Source organism: Coffea arabica, chromosome 6c (assembly GCF_036785885.1).
Source record: "Coffea arabica cultivar ET-39 chromosome 6c, Coffea Arabica ET-39 HiFi, whole genome shotgun sequence".
NCBI lineage: Eukaryota > Viridiplantae > Streptophyta > Magnoliopsida > Gentianales > Rubiaceae > Coffea > Coffea arabica.
In genome coordinates this window covers 26,663,316-26,681,560 of record NC_092320.1, presented here as the reverse complement: position 1 = coordinate 26,681,560, position 18,245 = coordinate 26,663,316, and the positions used below count along the sequence as shown (strand labels likewise).

Below are 18,245 nucleotides of genomic sequence, written 5' to 3'. Positions count from 1 at the left end.
AGGCACAAAATCGCATTCAGAACCCACCAAGGATTGTATGAATTCAATGTTATGCCATTTGGATTGACCAATGCCCCAACTACCTTTCAGAGCCTCATGAACCATATTTTCAAAGAGCAACTAAGGAACTATGTTCTAGTGTTCTTTAATGATATCCTAATATACAGTCCCACCTGGGACAGCCACCTGAAACATGTTACCACAATTCTTAACATCTTGAAAGAACACCAACTATATGCTAAAAAAAGCAAATGCTCATTTGCTTAGATAGAAGTGGAGTACTTAGGCCATATTATCTCTGATAAGGGGGTAATGACTAACCCTAAAAAGGTGGAAGGCATGATGGGATGGCCAAAACCAACTACAGTAAAGCAGCTAAAGGGATTCCTGGGGTTGACAGGATACTACAGGAAGTTTGTGAAGGGATATGGAGCCATAGCAAAACCTCTCACCCTGATGTTGAAGAAGGATGATTTTCTCTGGAATGCAGAAGCTGATAAGGAATTTCAAAGATTGAAATTGGCAATGTGCAACACTCTTGTACTGGCACTACCTGATTTTACTAAACCATTTATCATTAAAACTGATGCTTGCTATGGGGGTGTGGGAGCTGTGCTGATGCAGGACAAGAGACCTTTGGCATACCTGAGCCAGAATCTAGGTCCTAGGAACCTGGGGCTCTCCATCTATGAAAAGGAACTACTAGCCCTGGTAATGGCAGTAACTAAATGGAGGCACTACTTGGAAGAACATCACTTCATAATAAGGACTGACCATCAGAACCTTAAATACTTACTAGATCAGAAAGTCACCACTACACTTCAACAAAAATGGCTAACCAAACTATTGGGACTAAGTTATGTGATCCAGTACAAGAAGGAAAGAGAGAATGTAGTTGCAGATGCACTATCCAGGAGAGCCAGCAGTGAAGAAGGAGACTGTGCTGCACTGGTTTGTGTCATTCTAGAATGGATGAAGGAAGTGATTGGAAGCTATGAAAGGGATGGAAAAGCTTAGGATCTCATCAGGCAACTGTTGCTTACCCCTGACAGCCAACCAGATTTCACTTACCAAGATGGTATACTCAGATGCAATGGTAAGATAGTGGTGGGCACAAAAGGGGGAGTAAGGAAGAAAATCGTTACTGCAATACATGACTCACAGCTGGGAGCACACTCTGGAATACAGGCTACTGAAAGGCCAAACAGTTATTCCATTGCCCAGAAATGCACAAGGACATCAAAGAAACTATATTGCAGTATGATACATGTTGAAGGTGTAAAGATGAACACACTGCTTATCCAGATCTTCTGCAACCACTCCCTATACCCCAGTATTCATGGAGCCATATGATTATGGATTTCATTGAAGGAGTACCAGTATCTGAGAAAAATGATACTATTATGGTAGTGGTGGATAGATTCACTAAATCAGCACATTTTATCAGTCTCTCCCACTCTTTTGATGCACCAACAGTGGCTAGAATCATCTTGGACCAATCTGTAAGCTACATGGAGTACTCCTAAGCATGCTTTCTGATAGGGACAAGGTGTTCACCAACCACTTCTGGACTAAACTATTCACCTTGTTGGGAACTGAACTGAAGCTGAGCACTGCTTACCACCCCCAAATAGATGACCAATCTAAGAAGGTAAACTAGGTGTTGGAAATGTATTTGAGGTATGTGACACACCTTAGAACCTAAAAGATGGAATGTCTGGCTCTTCCTTGCTGAGTGGTGGTACAACACTACATACCACACAGCTATACAGATGAGCCTATTTGATGCCTTATATGGAATGGCCCCTCCTCAGCTAGCATTGGGACCTTACTCTCACTCCAAAGTGGCTACAGTGGAGAATCCCCTGAGGGATAGATAGAGGATGGATGGATTACTCAAGAAGAACTTATAGGAAACTCAGGATAGGATGACGTTTTATGCTGATCAGAACAAAAGTGAGAGGACATTTGGTGTAGGACACTGGGTCTACTTGAGGCTACAACCATACAGGCAAATGTCTGTGGAATTAAGGGGCAACACCAAGCTGTCTGCTAGGTACTTTGGTCCATATCAAGTGGTTCAAAAGGTAGGACAGGTTGCATATAAGTTGAAGCTACCTAAGGGATCCAAAATTCATCTTGTGTTTCATGTATCATTATTGAAGAGGAAGGTAAGGGAAAATGCAACTCCTGTGCTCCAATTACCAAACCTGGATAGGAAAGGTCACTTGAGGATGAAGCCAACAGCTATTCTAGATCGCAGAATCATCAAGAGGAGGAATGCAGCAGCAGTACAATGGCTCATCCACTGGTGGGGGACCACATCAGCTGAGGCCACCCAGGAGGATGCAGAAAAGATTGAGAGGGAGTTCCCTGAATTTCAATCTTGAGGACAAGATTGATTGAAGGGGGAGCAATTGTCATGAAGCAGTGTTAAGCTAAATAAAAGCTGAAGGCGTGAGATCAAGAATCATGCCTTTACCAAGAGATGAAGGCGTGCACACAGCAAAGAAGGTGTGGAAGATAATGAATGATGCAACTGAAGGTGTGGAACCAAAACCATGCCTTACTAGAAAATTGCTCAGGAAACGTGAGCTCAGCAAGCAAGTAGACCTGTAACAGATTCTGTTAATAGAAGCCACGTGACCGAGCTAGATTGATAGGGCCGAGGGAATTAGTTATTAGTTAGCTATATATAGTCAGGATCAGAGATGGAAAAGTAGGAATTTGTTAGCCATTGTTAGGGATCATTCCCTGAGCATTGTCCTTTTCTGATTTCCTTCATTCTTGTTCACCTCCTTTTCTTTTTCACGCCAATTCTATAATCTCCTTATTCTGATCAATATAACACCATTAAGTTGAATTCTTGTTAGCTTTCATCATTATTATTATTGCTTATTGTTAAATTCTAAAGCAAGCTATCCGGTTAATTCAACCATAAACGATCCATTGTGTTTGGTTCCTGTTCGATACCATCACACCAATAAATCTATTGTTACAGCTACATTATTTGATCCACTAAAACACCAGAATCACCCCAAAATGGTGTTTTGAAAGCTCACAAGTTGGCTGAATAGGAAACAACAAAAATAGCAGCAACTAGAAATCCAAATCCAATTCGGATTACAAGCTATCTTGAATCCGAAATCTGTTTGAACCAATTCTTGTTATATCAACCATGAAACCAGCTTTAGCAATCCTTATACCAGTGGGAAACAGGGTTCATTCTAGATTTGCTTCAAGAAAACCGCCTAATCAATTCCAGATTTGCACAAATTCTTGAACTAGTGTCCCACGGCAGATCATGAGTATTTTCACGTTGTCTGTGACGGCCCCACCTCCCCCTAGGGCGAACCAGAGGGTTCGGCGGGTCGCCTGCCCAGCTCTTGCCGGGACTCAGTCGCTCACTATAGTCCTCAACCCAATTACAATATAAATCTCAAAATTACATCAAATTCTCCAATGATTACACATTACAAATGCAGCGGAAACTGATTCCAATCGTGGAACGTATACTTACATCCATATCAATTTCAAATATTTATACAAGACCAACTCGTACATAAAATAGATCCAAGCTTAAACTGTACACGATATAAGCCATCCAGTCACGTGAATAAGCACTCCAAGCTTTTCTTCGCCTTGAGCCCTGTGGGGGGGGAAAATAAAACATTTTTGGGGTGAGCTAGAAGCTCAGCGAGTAACCATTAAAATCAGTAATCAATTCAGTTTCACAGTCGTTCATTTCAGTGATGTCATGATTTTAAGATCAACTGTACATTTATTGCTCTCGTGAGCCAGCGAAATCGTTGTACTGAAACACCCAACGCTCCAAACAAACATTAAACAGTAAACAGTCAGTGGGGAACCATTTGCTCCAGATGAACAGTACACAGAGGTGGCGACGTTGGTGTTTAGCACACGAATTCCAAGCACTCATTTAAGCCAAAACATGTCATGGGCCGCATCCAAGCACTCATGATATGCAATCAAGTAAATAGTGCAAGAAACGGTTCATAAGAAGCTTTAACAATAGTTTGGGGTCACTCACCTCCATGGCTCAGAAACCATCCATCATGTATCATTGCCTTGCTCAAATCTAAGTTTTAGATCACAAACTCAATGCAAACAAGTCCTTTAAAAGTTCGGACAGCACTTCCCCTGAATTTGCTAACTTTTCCAGCCATCATGGCTTCATTATTTCCTCAGCCAGTACCAAAGGTACACACAACAACAAGTTCATCCAATAGCCATTCAGCAAGCTCCAAGTAGTACTAGTGCATGTCAAGCTAGGGAAAAAAAATCCGGAAACGAAATTTAAGCTCAAAACCAGGAAAACAGTTTTGACGTCATTTTGCGGTAATGGTACCAAAGGCGCTACGATTGTCGGATGAAGGTGCAAGACCCACCGTTTCGAAGCTAAGAACCAGGACTATAACAATGTAGAAGGCCACTCAGTCCAAATCCTAACACAACTAGGTCAAAAATGCAGAATACCAAACCAGAATCACCAAAACAGGTGTACAAATCCCACTATGCTGTAATTGGTATAACTCGGTCTGTACAGGTCCAAATGCATTGATTCCAAAGGCATATGGTAGCTAAGACATCTAGCTACATTTCATCAGAAGACACCAACATCCAAATCCAAAGCCATTCCAGTCAAAACAGACGATTACAAACTCAGTTCGTACATTCTGATCAACCCAGAACAGCAACAGTAAAACTGACATATCTCACTCTACACTAATCCAAATGACCTGAAATTTTACAGGCACCTCAAACACATCATTACCTACAACTTTCATGTTTTAAGCAAAGACCAATTCGGCCTCTAACCACCTGATCCAAAACCGGACAGAAAAGGGGGTTTATGAACCCTAACTTTTCATGTTTCAATCCAAACCCAAAATTGGTTGCAAATATCAATCATTTCCATCCACTAGAGTCATAACCCCTCATTATCAAACATCATAAACAACCACAACACCATGATTACATTAAACCAGAAAATTCATCAATAAAAGGAAAACTTCACCAAATCACTTCAAACCAAGAAATAAACCATATATATCATCACTTTAACCACTACTAAGCATAACCTAAGCTTTATTAAGTGAAGGAGGAAGATACACACACCACTCACCTAGTAACAAGAGAGGTAGAGATGTTGGACACCTTAGCTCTTCCAAAAACTTCACCAAACCAACCACTAACACCAACTAGAAAGATTTTTATGGAGTAGAAACTAATTTATGCACTTGATTTGGAAGATAGAGCTAGTTGGGAGCTTGACAATTGAAGAAGTTTTCTTTCCTTTTCTTAGTGAGAGGGCCGGCCAAGAGGTTGAAGACAATGGTGATTTTTTTTGGTTAATTTTTTAGATATTTAACCCAAGTAGTCAAAAGGTCAAAAAGGGTGAATAGTTGTCTACAAGGACAACCAACCAAAAAGTGACATGTGGCACTTCATAAATGCATGTCAATCCTTTTGTTTCCTCTCACATCAATCACTTCACACGCTCTACTTATCTCTTAACACCCGATAAATCTTACACAGTATCCGAAACTTAACCTTATTGGCCGAATTTTTCTGAACTTTTCGCACTAGTGGGTCCCACGTCCGTTATTTATCCTTAATTTTTCAAAAACTCTCCAATACTAGAAAAATTATCTAAAAACTATAATTGCTCATAAAATTCACCAAGAAAATATTTCTAAGCCAGAAAACGTAGAAAACATGCTATTCAAGGGGATAAAACCCTAGGAAAAATTAACAGGGGATTTACGGGTCCTCACACTCATACTTTTCGGGGCGTCACATTGTCCAAGAACCATGTGCACGTGATTGTGTTCTTCATGATATGTGCAAGTCTTCTACAATCCAAGAGGGCCATCATCAGATGAATTGGATTTCAAAACTGCTAACACTTGCTAATCTCATTCATGGCATCCAAGATTTGAGGACAAATCTTTTTTTTTTCAAGAGGGGAATGATGCGAAATATGGCTGCTTATGGGCCATGTTTCAAGTTTCAAGTAGTTCGAGTTTTTATTAGTAGCTTAACAGTTTATTTTTCTAGATTTTTAATTAATTTGGTAGGAATAAACTCAGTCCAAGATCTTATATTGAGTTGTATCCAAATTAGTTGTTAAGTCCGTTGGGTAATTGAGTCGTTTTGTTAGTTATTCCCTTGTGTAATAATCGGCCAGTAATAAGTTCCTTAATTGGTCTGTGAGTTAGTTGATTTAGCTAAGTTAAGTGATCCATTAGTTTAGGGATAGTAGGATTATAAATATTTGTATCCTTCCATTCAAAAAAAAAGGTGAATAAACATTTTCAGAGAGCTTCCTCTTGGCTTGTTGCCAACCCCTTTGAATACTTTAGATGGGTTCTTGAGTGTTCTTCTATGGCTTATCAATCAAAGAACGCATTTGATTGTGGTGCCTTTCTACCAACCTTAATTCATTTTGAGTGGTCCCTGATCAAATTAGGTTCCATCCCTTATGCCAAGATTCGTTAACCACGTAATTAACAGATTAAGGTTCTTTTATATCCATAACCTGGACAAGACAGATCCTTCCGCTACCTAATCGATTCGATTTCTTCTCGAGCGATCCTTGGACAATTGTGTTTGTATCAATCATGGATTGAGAAGCATAAAAGTAAGGCTAAAATGATCACTAAATATATTGTTATTCCATCCTCACCTGATAAAAGTGATAGTAACAATGATGATGGTGATAATGGTGGCAATGGAAATAGAGGGGATAATTCTTTAATACATAGTAGCAATTACAATCAAGATGGCCAACAAACTAGAGGCATGTTATATTTTTAATAAATTTTCACAATTTTTAGAATATTAGATGGTTCAAAATATGTATTTCACCAAGATCGCGACCGATATTCCGAGCTTGATATGGAATGGTGATAATCACGATTGCAACTTTAAACCATGACCTGGGTATAATGTTTAAGTTTTGAGCATTAGTGTCGTCCTGGGTAGGGTTCAGAATTTATATCAATGGGTAAGATTTAATTAACACACACTTGATCTAGATTTTAACATACTAAATATATATATTATTGTCCATTCGAGACGCTTACAGATTTGAAAAAGAAAATCTATACCCTAACCCTCACAGATTTCGCTATTCATGGGTATTTATTAGTGTATAACTAAAAATTAAATTCAAAAACAGTAAAATATTCAAAGAAACAAAATGTACAATCGAATGAACATTGTCAAATAACAAAATCAATGTTCAATGTTGGGTACAGGATTGGGTTAGAAAATTTATACTTCAATCCACAAAAAATATGACGAAAATGATTTGGATTTGGGTAATTCTTGACTTATTGGGATGCCTAGATCTAGATAGCAAGTGGATCTAATGCCTGACCCTTCATTCTTGCAAATTCTTTTGTGCGTGTATGTATCTATGCACTAGAGGTACCTTGCACAACCTATGTTCGTAGCATCTTAGTTGAATATATAGCAACATATTTTTTTGATACATAATAAACAGAAATATATGAGGAAAATTGAGTATCAAAACAATTAAAAGTTGCTATGAAGAAAAAATTCCATCTATGAAGTTAGCCAACCCACCTATCCCTTCCCCCCTCCCCTAAGATTTTGTAAGAAATGAAGTTGCCCCCCTAATTATTGTGATTTGGACAAAGAATTTTGAACCAATATTACATGAAATGATGATACCTAAAAAGGAGAGAAAGCAAATACACTACAAATGCATTACCAATTTAATACTAGCTTAGCTTTAGTTGTAATTAAACCAAAAGTAGTCAAATGAGTTTGCAGTTTCTCTTAAGCAAAAGTGATGAACCAAATTATGATGATGGGAAACAGGTAAAAAAGGATATATCAAATTCATCACTAATCTTGAGATTAATGAAGGAAGGCAATGTAGCAAGTGCAAAGTTGTGTACAATTAAGAAAGAAGAAAGCTGATTTTCATGTACAACTCTGAAAAACAACTTATAGGGGAGCAGGAAAAGAGATTCTAATTGATTACATAAAAAAGCCATTTAAATGTAAGGGTTGGGTTAACTACTGATCAAACATAATTAATCAGATATCCAAGGGCTAAAAGTATTTCATTAAATTGTAAAATTTGATCCTAAGGACATAAATTAGACAACACATAAAAGTAGTAGAAATTTATGCAGTTAAGCAAAATGACCTGCAGTGGAGATCTTTTGTCTTAGCCCATATAGTATACCTTTTGTCTTGACCCATCAAGATAGAAGTTGGGAAATTAAGAAAATGGGAAAAAACCACAACTTCTTCAAAGAGAGCTATGCTACATGTTAGAAAATGAGGGTAATACAGTAAATGCTCATGTCTTCTTATATAATTGAAGATGAAGTAAGGTAATGAAGCAAGTGTACGGTTGAGTATAATTGGAAAGGAAGAAAGCTAATTTTCCTATACAACTTTGAGAAAACGATTTATAGAGGAACGGGAAAAGAGGCTTTAATCGATCACATAAAAGAGCCATTTAAATGTAACAAATGGGCTAGCTACTAATGAAATATAATTAATCAATATCTAATGGTTAAAAGTTTTTTATTAATTTGTAAAACGTGATCCTATGGTCATAAATTAGACAACATATAAAAACAGTAGAAGTTCATGTAGTTAAGCAAAATGACCTGTGGTGGAAATTTTTTGTCTTAAACTATATAGTTTATCTCCTGATTTGGTCCATCAAGGTAGAAGTGGGAATAAAATGGGGAAAAAACTTTCTCAAAGGAAAGTTATGCCATGTGGCAAAAAATGGTAATGTTACAATAAACTCTCATGTCTTCTTGTCTAATAGGTAGATGTATAGGTAGATGTACGTGGACTATGCGAAGAGAACCTATGTACGGTACAAGATCAAATAGAATACTTTGAATTCTAGGTCAGATGTCCAAGATTAAAGGATCTACCACAAATCTGTATGATAAAAATCACGAATTCAACACCTCTAACGAGAGCTCTCGTGATGACCCAGAAAATTATTTTCTCACCTGCCAACTATTTGCATTTTTATTTAAATTATATTTTTATAAAGTTTGCATTCATTTAGTGATTTACTTGTTAATTGTTAAACGAGTTTCTCTTACTTGTATATTTTAACTTTCAAGCGTTTAATTTCTTAAAAATTGTTGATTTTGTGACTTATTAGTGAATTTGGCCAAAAACTCTAGAAAAATATAAGTTGAGATATTAGTGAAATTAAGAAAGATTTGGGGAGTTAAAAGAAAGTTAGAAAAACTAAAGGGTGTTAGTAAGAAAGTTTAAGTGAAGGACACTATTTGGGGCACTATTCAAAGTTGACTTAGAGAAACCTTCTTGTGGCTTGTATATTTGTTCCAAAAGCAACCCAAAGCCTTCATTTCTTCTCCTTGGCTGGCCTAAAATAGAGAGAGGAAGAGAGAGTGAGAGACTTCAAATTTTCTTGAGATTCTTGAAGATCCAAGCTATCTTTTCATCAATCTACTTGAAACCTTAGAAGATCTTGAGAGAAGAAGACTCCTAGGAGTGGATCTTGCTATCTTCTTGGTTTAATCTTGCTAGAGTTTGAAGTTTTGAAGATATAAGTGGCTAATCTACTTCATTCTTTTATTTTTCAAGCAACTTTGGACTAGATCTTGGTGGATTTTTGCTATATATGGAAAACCTATGGTGGATTTGAAAGTTTTGTGGAAGTTTTGGTACTAGAAGCTTGAGAGTCTCTTGTATGTTTGAATCTTGAAATTTATGGCCAAGAAATTGTGGATTGTTGTTTCTTGATATCCAAGGGTTAATGATTGATGAAACCCTTGAGGATTTGACTTATATTTCTAGTGATTTGTTGGTGAAAATGGAAGAAATCTCTATGTCCACTAAGTGTTTGATCTTTTGTTAAGGGTAGTTTATGTGCAAATTTTCATGATTTTTCTTGCTAACAATCTTGGCTATATATTGTTTGATATGTTCATGGATTTGTCAACATAACATACAACGCACCGAAGGGTTTCGTCGTCGTCATGTGCCGCGCATGTGAGATTCTGCAGGTGCTCCGTTCGAATGGATTGGGTAATTGGGTCGCCCATGGGTTTTCTGCTTTGGAATAGATGGCCGTACCAGTTCCCTTCCATTTCCGGCTCTCACACCTGCATTGTCCGGAGCTGACAGCAGACCTTTCTCAACAATAGTAATTGGCGTGATTCTCTGCTTCCAATTTCGTCCGAATTCCAAGACAGGCTGGTTGTGCCCTTTTTTCCTAGGATTTTCTCATCTGCTTTTTTCATTTCCATTTTCTGAAATTGGTTGTGCCCTTGAACCCGTTCCCCTTTTTGAGCTCCTTCCTTTCACCGCCTTCTCTGACCAGCTTGATTGCGAGCTTGGTTACATCTTTTTCGTGTGTTTTAAGCTCGGTCTCCTCGAGCTTCTTTTACTGGTGCGTTTTTCTCTGCGTATTTGCTTTGTATCCTTTTTTCCTTGGATTTTACTTTTCTCGTTGGCTTGTGAAGGCCAACGAATTTCTCATTTTCTCTTAAATGTGGTTTCAAACAACCTTTTCCATTCCAAACCTGGCGGCTCCGCAGAACCCTAATCCACAGTACGCTCTCAAACCTTCAGCCGCCGCAACTTTTTTCTTCTTCTTCTCCTTCTTCCCCGTGCTGCGCTATTCTTTACAGACGCTTGTAGATGGATAGATGATTGTGATTTGTGTATGAAATGTGCAGGTTAAGGAGGGAAAACGTAAGAAGAATCAGCAGCGATGGCAGTGCCTTTGCTTTCGAAGAAGACAGTGAAAAAAAGGGTCAAGAAGTTCAAACAACCCCAGAGCGACCGAAAAATCTCCGTCAAGGTATATCGCCGTGATTCACTTGAAAAAAATTGTCCTTTTAAATTTTTTAAATATTTTAGGAAATGCACTATATAAGGCATTTGCAGATTGATATTTATTTTCGTGTTCTCTTTTGCGAAATGGGAAAATTATTGTAGAAGCTTTAAAGAAAATGATAAGAAATGTAAAGGAACTAACTTAGAATCTTTGATTAGGTTTAGATTTTGTTTTGTGTTTTGTAATTTTCTCATGGCTATTACAGATCTTGGAATCGTCTTGCAAAAAGTAGAATTTGCTATTCATGGGATTGACTACGAAGGCCATGAAAAGTCATTGGTTTTGTTAAAGCTTCAAAACTTGTGGTATTGTTGCTCCTTTGAATTTTGAGTAGTTATGGTCTTGAATTCAAATGTTTAGTCCTAATTGCAGAAGGTATCAATAGGAACACCATTTTTCGATTTTACGTTTTAATTGCTAGAGTACCTTATTAACTTATTCTCCAGGATTGAATCAAATTCCACTGAAAAACCTAATCTGTCTTCCATTGTTGAGAAGCTAGCAGCTAATGGGGCTTCTGAGCATAATTCGGAAAATCAAGCGTAAAGAAAAGGAAATGCGGATTCTTATGGTGTATGTATCGAGAGCCCAGTTGCCCCTTTCCTTTGTTTTGTCCATTTTCAAGTTCAGTCTTTAGATCTAACCTTCCGCTTTGATTTTATTCTTGAGACAGAGGCCTGGATAACTCTGGTAAGACGACAATTGTGATGAAAATTAATGGGGAAGACACCAGTGTTATTAGTCCCACGCTGGCTTCAATATCAAGACTATTATCTATGAAAAGTATTCTTCTTGCTTCTCCAAATTTTTGCTACTTTTTTGAAGTTTCGGCTTGTTCATATCTATTTTTAATATTTCTGGAGAAAAAGAAAAAAAAAAGAAAGGATATTTGAGACATCTTTAAGAAGGGGTTTTTTTTTATGGCTTGACTGTAGTCTCACTTGCAGACCTTCTTTTTCATTGTAATATCTGGATGGGCTTTCTGGGGTTTTCATTCTGAAGAGGCAATCTAGCAAAATGAGCTTGTTCTGTTATTATATTGCTTGAGAACCAGTGGATCTTATATGAAATTGGTGTGGATCGTGAAGAAGGAATTTTTGTGGATATAGTTGAAAATAGAACATTGAGTCCTATCAGTTGTATTAAGTCTAATTAAATTTTGATTTCTCTGTTGGTTGTGGTTTTGAAGGATGAGCTGCTAGATTAACTGTGTACTTGGCAGGTATACTCTGAATATTTGGGATGTTGGGGGACAGAAAACAATTAGATCTTACTGGAGGAACTATTTCGAGCAGACTGATGGATTGGTTTGGGTTGTGGATAGTTCAGATCTTAGAAGGCTAGATGACTGCAAATATGAATTGCATAATCTTTTGAAAGAAGAGGTATATCTTATGTTCGTAATTGTTTTGCTCAGTTTGAGACTTGTTTTCCTATTTAAAAGGAGAAACTTGTAGTCTTTAGTTAGGCTATATGGCATATGCTGATTACAATTACCTGATGGAGCTGACTGAAAAAATGCTCAGTGGTATCTAGCATTTCATTACTTTCATTCTTCTTTTTGAAATTTGCTCACTTTTTGAAATTTTTCTGGATCAAAATTCTTTTTCTTGCTAAACAATAATGTGTTGCTTAGGAATGGTGAAGGAGCTCACTGGGGGGCACAAAATTAAGTATCACGCAAATGGACAGGAGAACGATCCAATTGAGATTGATTTTACCCCTCCTTTCAGGTCTCTTGACTTGTTTGTTCTTTTTCTGTTAAGGCTAGGCCTGTCCATCCATACATTATTATTTAACTCTACCCTTTTTTAACTTCTTCAGAAGGATCGACATGATAGATGAGTTGGAGAAGATGGCAAATCTGAATATACCCAAGGATCTCTCAAGTGTTGAAGCTAACAAATATCTGTTAGATGTATGTGCAAAGTTTGACATCAAATGTCCCCCTCCCCAAACAACTGCTAGATTATTGGATAAGGTAAATACTGTTTCTTTGCATGGACATTATGCTGCAACCGATTTTCAGTTGTCTTGTCAAAAAACAAGTGGCATGTGCACATTTCATCTTTTAATCCATTTAACTTATCTTTTACATGCTCTCAATGTTTATAGTGAATAATGGATTCTTTGTATTTTTGCATGGGAAACTGAGATGGTAATTGATTGTTTGAAAGTGGAAATGAATGTTAACATTAAGCACCCCTGACATTGGAAAGGTGGGGGGTTTCTGTTTGTTGACAACTTGTATTACAGTTAAATACTGCTTTTTTTCTTTTACTGTCGATTGTTTCTCTTGTAGATGGTTGTGTTTCAACATTCTCTTTATATCAAACTCATCATGTTCCTTGAGGGCATGTGAATGACTGTTTTCAAATACGTAACATCCTTCCAAAATTTGCCACTGGAAGCAATGTTAATTTGGAACTATAGAGTGATTTAAATCCTGCATGTGTTATGTCTCAGGTAGAAGAGAAAGTTTTAAAATGTTTATCATCCTCCCCAAATTGTCACTGGAACCAATTTTTATTTTGAAGTCAAGAATGATTTAGATTTTGCATGTGTTACATTTTAGGCAGATCTCTCCCTCCCCCCTCTCTCTAGACACACTACACACAGACATGCACACCACCCACCCATATTCATTTCTAACTTCTTGGATTGCAGCTTGGCGGACACTTTCTGGAAGAGACTTGTGTAGACCCTGCTTTCATAATCAACCATCCGGAGATAATGAGTCTGTTGGCTAAGTGGCATAGGTCAGGCCCAGGCCTGACGGAACGGTTCGAGTTGTTCATTAACAAGCGTGAAGTATGTAATTAGTTTGATCTTCCAATTTGAGATTGTTCTGTAGTAGTAAAGGTAGTGACTATTTATTGATTAAATTAATGCAGGCACATTGATTGCCATGATTCTGTATGTGTAATGAACTGATCTATCAATTTGCTGCACAATTTGACAGCTGGAATACTGTCAAACAGACACATTTTGTTTGAAACGTACTCTTTTTACTCTTTTTAATCTACTACACCAGTCAATTTCAGAATTACAACTAATTAGACCACATTTACATTTAATACTCATCTTTGTATCTTTACACACAACATCCTTTTCCTTCTGCAACATATCAAACTTTCCTTTTTTCCTCATACTTTCTTACAATAATCGCCTTCAATATATGTTCTACTCTTCATATTTAATCCAACCACAACATCACCATCTATATAAACTCTTCTTAAACCCGTCTAAATGGGCATGCATGCTGGTTACTCCACCGCGCAACGCCGCGGTTATACCTCCTAGTTATGGGAAAATTGGGAAGATTTGATGGAGAAATGCTTGGAAAATTCTTGTGGGAAAATTCTGCCTTTGCTGTCCAAAATAGGGGAAGATATTCCAGCTTTGATTTCCACTTTTTCTTAATAATTTTGGGCAAGTTCTTGCTCAAGAAACTTGTTAACAGATCACTCTTTACTTGTATGTTAAATTTGAACAAAAACTGTGACTTTCTTCCTTGTTTTCTTGTTGGAAAATTTGCAAAATGGACTGAAACTCAAAGAGCATTTTCAGTCAACTTGTCAGATTTTTTGGTATTAATTGAAAATGAATTGGAGTCTAAATTTTATACTGTTGGAAATCCCTTTGAGTCTAGTTTCAAATGCAACCAATGGCATTCGATTTCAATTTTTCTACATTGAGTTATAGCCATTTTCTCGAGACTGCTCAAATGCCCTAATGTGACGCGACAGCTTTCTTGTGCCTCTGTGATTGTTATTTTTTACCATGAAAATGCATTAACTGAATTTCAATGTCTACATTAGAAATGTAGATCTATGTCTTAACTTCGAAACGCCATAAAATTCATCTCAATCCGATAAGTGTATCTCTAGTTATGATCAAAATGGCGAGAGGTGTCAAAGCTGTCACTTTGATTCTTCTCCTTTGCACTCTTTCCTTCACTTTTCTTGGTTCAATTTAACATTTTTCACTCCATATTATACCTGAACCATTGACCTAACATGTACATGGATTTTTCCTTTGAATTAAGCTTGAAAACATGTGTTTTGGAAAACTTTTAGGGACGTAAAATTATGAAAATCTTGAGGAACATCTTGGGACTTCTAAGTTGGGACTTGGGAGTAGTTTTGATTAAATGATGGTTTGGAGTAATGAATCTCATTGTACTCTAATTGTTTGGTTCTAAAACTTGGAAGTGAACACAAGATTTGCACCCGAGGCAGACGTTTGAGCTTTGCTATACATGATGAGTGTCAAGTGCATGTCTCTTGATATCTTGATTTGAATGGATACCACGTGTTATGTGTTGAATTCTAAACCGGATGAGGCGAGGGTATACTTTATCACACCCGTCCTCCCCTTCTTGAATGATCTTGTATTCGCTTGAACTTGATTGACCTGTACTTGCGTTTGTGCTTGTGCTTGACTTGTAAGTGTTGAGCGGCAGCATGTACCACACTCAATCCGAGTAGGAGGTGTCTCTCATCCCGTCTCAATACTTTTATCCTGATTAAGTCGATTGGAGAGTTATCTCATCGACCCTAGTGTTGAGCGGTAGTATGTACCACACTCAAGTCGAGTGGGAGGTGTTTCTTATCCCGTCTCAGTATCATTATCTTGATTAAATCGATTGGAGAGTTATCTCATCGACCCTAGTGCTAAGCGGTAGCATGTAAAATACTCAATTCAAGTAGGATGTGCCTCTCATCCTGTCTCAATACTTTTATTCGGATTAAGTCGATTGGAGAGTTATCTTATCGACCTTAGTGCTAGTGCTGAACAGCAGCATGTACCACACTCAATTCAAGTGGGAGGTGCCTCTCATCCCGTCTCAGTATCTCTATCTTGATTAAGTCGATTGGAGTGTTATCTCATCGACCATACTTGTTCTTGTTTGAGTATATTCGAGTATTACCACCACTGTTTCTATTAGGCGTTCGGGCCCGGTAAGGGATACGTTTGGTGGACGAAAAATTGGTGTAAAATGGAGGTCTACGGTCATTGTTTTTACTTCTTTAAATGTTGGCGGAGTGTCAATGGGTTTGGATCAAGCTACTGCAACGGGGAAATTGGCTCCTGAGAGCTTCCGTATCCTCTTAATGAACGTGTTTTAGTCTTTTTGTGACTTTACGTGAAACCATTATTATTATTCTGTACATGTGCTACTTGAGTTGAATTATGGTACTTGCTTTACTTGCTTGCTTGATTTCTTAGCCTCATTGAGCGCCCGCTTATCCCTTTAAATTGTTTTTCCTTAACAAAAATTTGAAGTGAAGAATTGGAGGCGCTAGACTAGCCAACTTTTGTTTAGAGTTAGTGTGATTCCCTGAGCAACTTTTGGATATTTGGAAGTGTAGATTTCATTTGTATTTGAAATATTATGGTTGTAATAGTTAATGCTGTTGCCTAAGGATTGTGGCTGTTGTTATTTAAGTACTTTCTTGGTTTTAAGAAATTGTTTGACTTGAAAATCATGATTTGGTTCGAGTGAGTGTATGAGTCCTGGCGAGAGTTGAGCAGGTGATCTGCCAAACCCTTGGGTTCGCCCTAGAAGGAGGTGGGATTGTTACAGCTCTTAAATCCAAATGTTTGTGTGTGTATGTCTATATGTCTAAAGTTTCTTTTTGAACTTTAGCCATCAGTAAATGGCTCATAGAGCGAAACTTTAATTTTGCAGGGGACAACATTTTGCATCTTGAAAGTGCAACACTCTTTAAGTTAAACCATAGGAGGTCTAATTTGTGCCACAAATGTTTATTATTTCTATTTTTCACAAACAATTAGGTAACCAACTTGCTTAAATTGTGCTACAATGCTATACACAAAATAGCAAACTACCCAGGTAATCACAAAGCCTTTTAAATAATCAAGATTTTGCCATTCAACTATTAATAGTATGTTTTTACCCATTCAACTATCAAAAGTATAAATTTTAAGTCATTCTGTTTGATTGCACCGTTAACCCTACTTGATTTAAGGGTTTACATAATTCATAAGACATATTATTAATAGTTAAATATGGCAAAATTAATAGTGAAATTAGATAGAGTGGTCCAAAATTTACACTTTTAATAGTTTAGTGGTCAAAACTCAATTATTTAAAAAGTTCAATGGCTACTAGAATAATTTGCATTACATAAAACTTAAAAAAATTTCACCTGTGTATCTAGCATGATATTTATGCTTATCATAACTTATCCATGGTTTTCGTTTTCTCTTTTTTTTGGTCAAAGGTTAAGACTTGAGATAGTGGTAAATTGTAACACTATAAACATGTTAGTAAATAACCCCCCAAAAAAAATAAAATTGTTAGGACTCCACAGAAAATTGAATTTGGTCACGGGGGTAATGTGGTGCGCCCCACACCAACAAATACGCAAACCATAGGGACCATTGACCGACCCACCCTTCAATTTCCCGTGACTGTCGGATGGTCACTGCATTGTATTTTGTGAACAATGTTAAATTCTATACCTATTTTTTCAACTTTTCCTTCTTAACATTGACTCATTGGCAAGCAATCTATTCTATGGTTTTACTACAGCTATAAGGAGGAGTGCTTTCCCTTTCATGATGTTGCAAAAAGCAAACCACAAAATTCACGTCACAAGCTATTAGAATTTTCTTTTAGCAGCCACTAAGAAACTAAAAAGAGTCCACTTTGATCAAATTCTTTTTTCAGTGGCCATAAGTCACTTTGAAAATTAATCTACAACTCATCAAAGCCCTAGAAAATCTCCACCATTCATCATGATGAGGACTGCTTTGATTTATGGTTGCTGTATCAATTGAGTTTGGCATTTGAAGTTGACCCCTTTTATACCAAATATTAAAGAATTGCCACCTACAAAAGTCCTATCCTTCTTTTACGTTTATACTACAAAAAAAAAAAAAAAGAGTAACTTCGACCAATTACAACATCTCGTGGTCTGTGCTTATATTTGATGGCCTCTCAGATTGGTCAAAATCAAAATATGAGAGTCCAAACTTGTTATAGGTATTTTTCAAACTGAAATTTGTCAAAAATTTTGAGAAAGAGTTAATAATTGTTTCTATAAAGAAACATACGAAGGATGCAATCCAAATAAAATAGATCTTTTATATTGAAGCGCTCAAAACCGTAAGATAAAGATCAAGTGAAAGCTTCGCAAGATGATTTTTGGCTATAAACTTTTAAATCATATTGCTCTAAGAAAAATGACAACACACCTTAAGTGGCACATTGACAATAGAACAATGACCCAAAAAATTGAGACAGATTAACTATATTTTCCTATTGTAAATTAGTTGGGAGTAGAATTTTACTTGTGCAGATGCTCAAGTA

General features: G+C 37.1%; 2 protein-coding genes across 2 annotated transcripts; both read left to right on the top strand.

Moving 5' to 3' along the window:
• Positions 1-1,928: 1,928 nt before the first annotated feature.
• Positions 1,929-2,390, top strand: LOC140008715 (uncharacterized). Its single transcript, XM_072053569.1, has one exon. It carries the CDS (start codon positions 1,929-1,931, stop codon positions 2,388-2,390), a length of 462 nt encoding a protein of 153 aa, XP_071909670.1.
• Positions 2,391-10,093: 7,703 nt separating this feature from the next.
• Positions 10,094-13,901, top strand: LOC113697453 (uncharacterized; the record flags this gene model as incomplete). Its single annotated transcript, XM_072053568.1, has 8 exons — positions 10,094-10,453; positions 10,602-10,615; positions 10,743-10,867; positions 11,109-11,208; positions 12,126-12,288; positions 12,540-12,636; positions 12,728-12,884; positions 13,571-13,901. Coding segments are annotated over 6 exons (771 nt in total), but the record flags the coding sequence as incomplete, so codon positions are not given.
• Between the last annotated feature and the right edge of the window lie 4,344 nt (positions 13,902-18,245).

Coding starts and splice junctions, on each gene's coding strand:
- LOC140008715 (XM_072053569.1), top strand. CDS start 1,929: ATGACGTTTTATGCTGATCAGAACAAAAGTGAGAGGACATTTGGTGTA.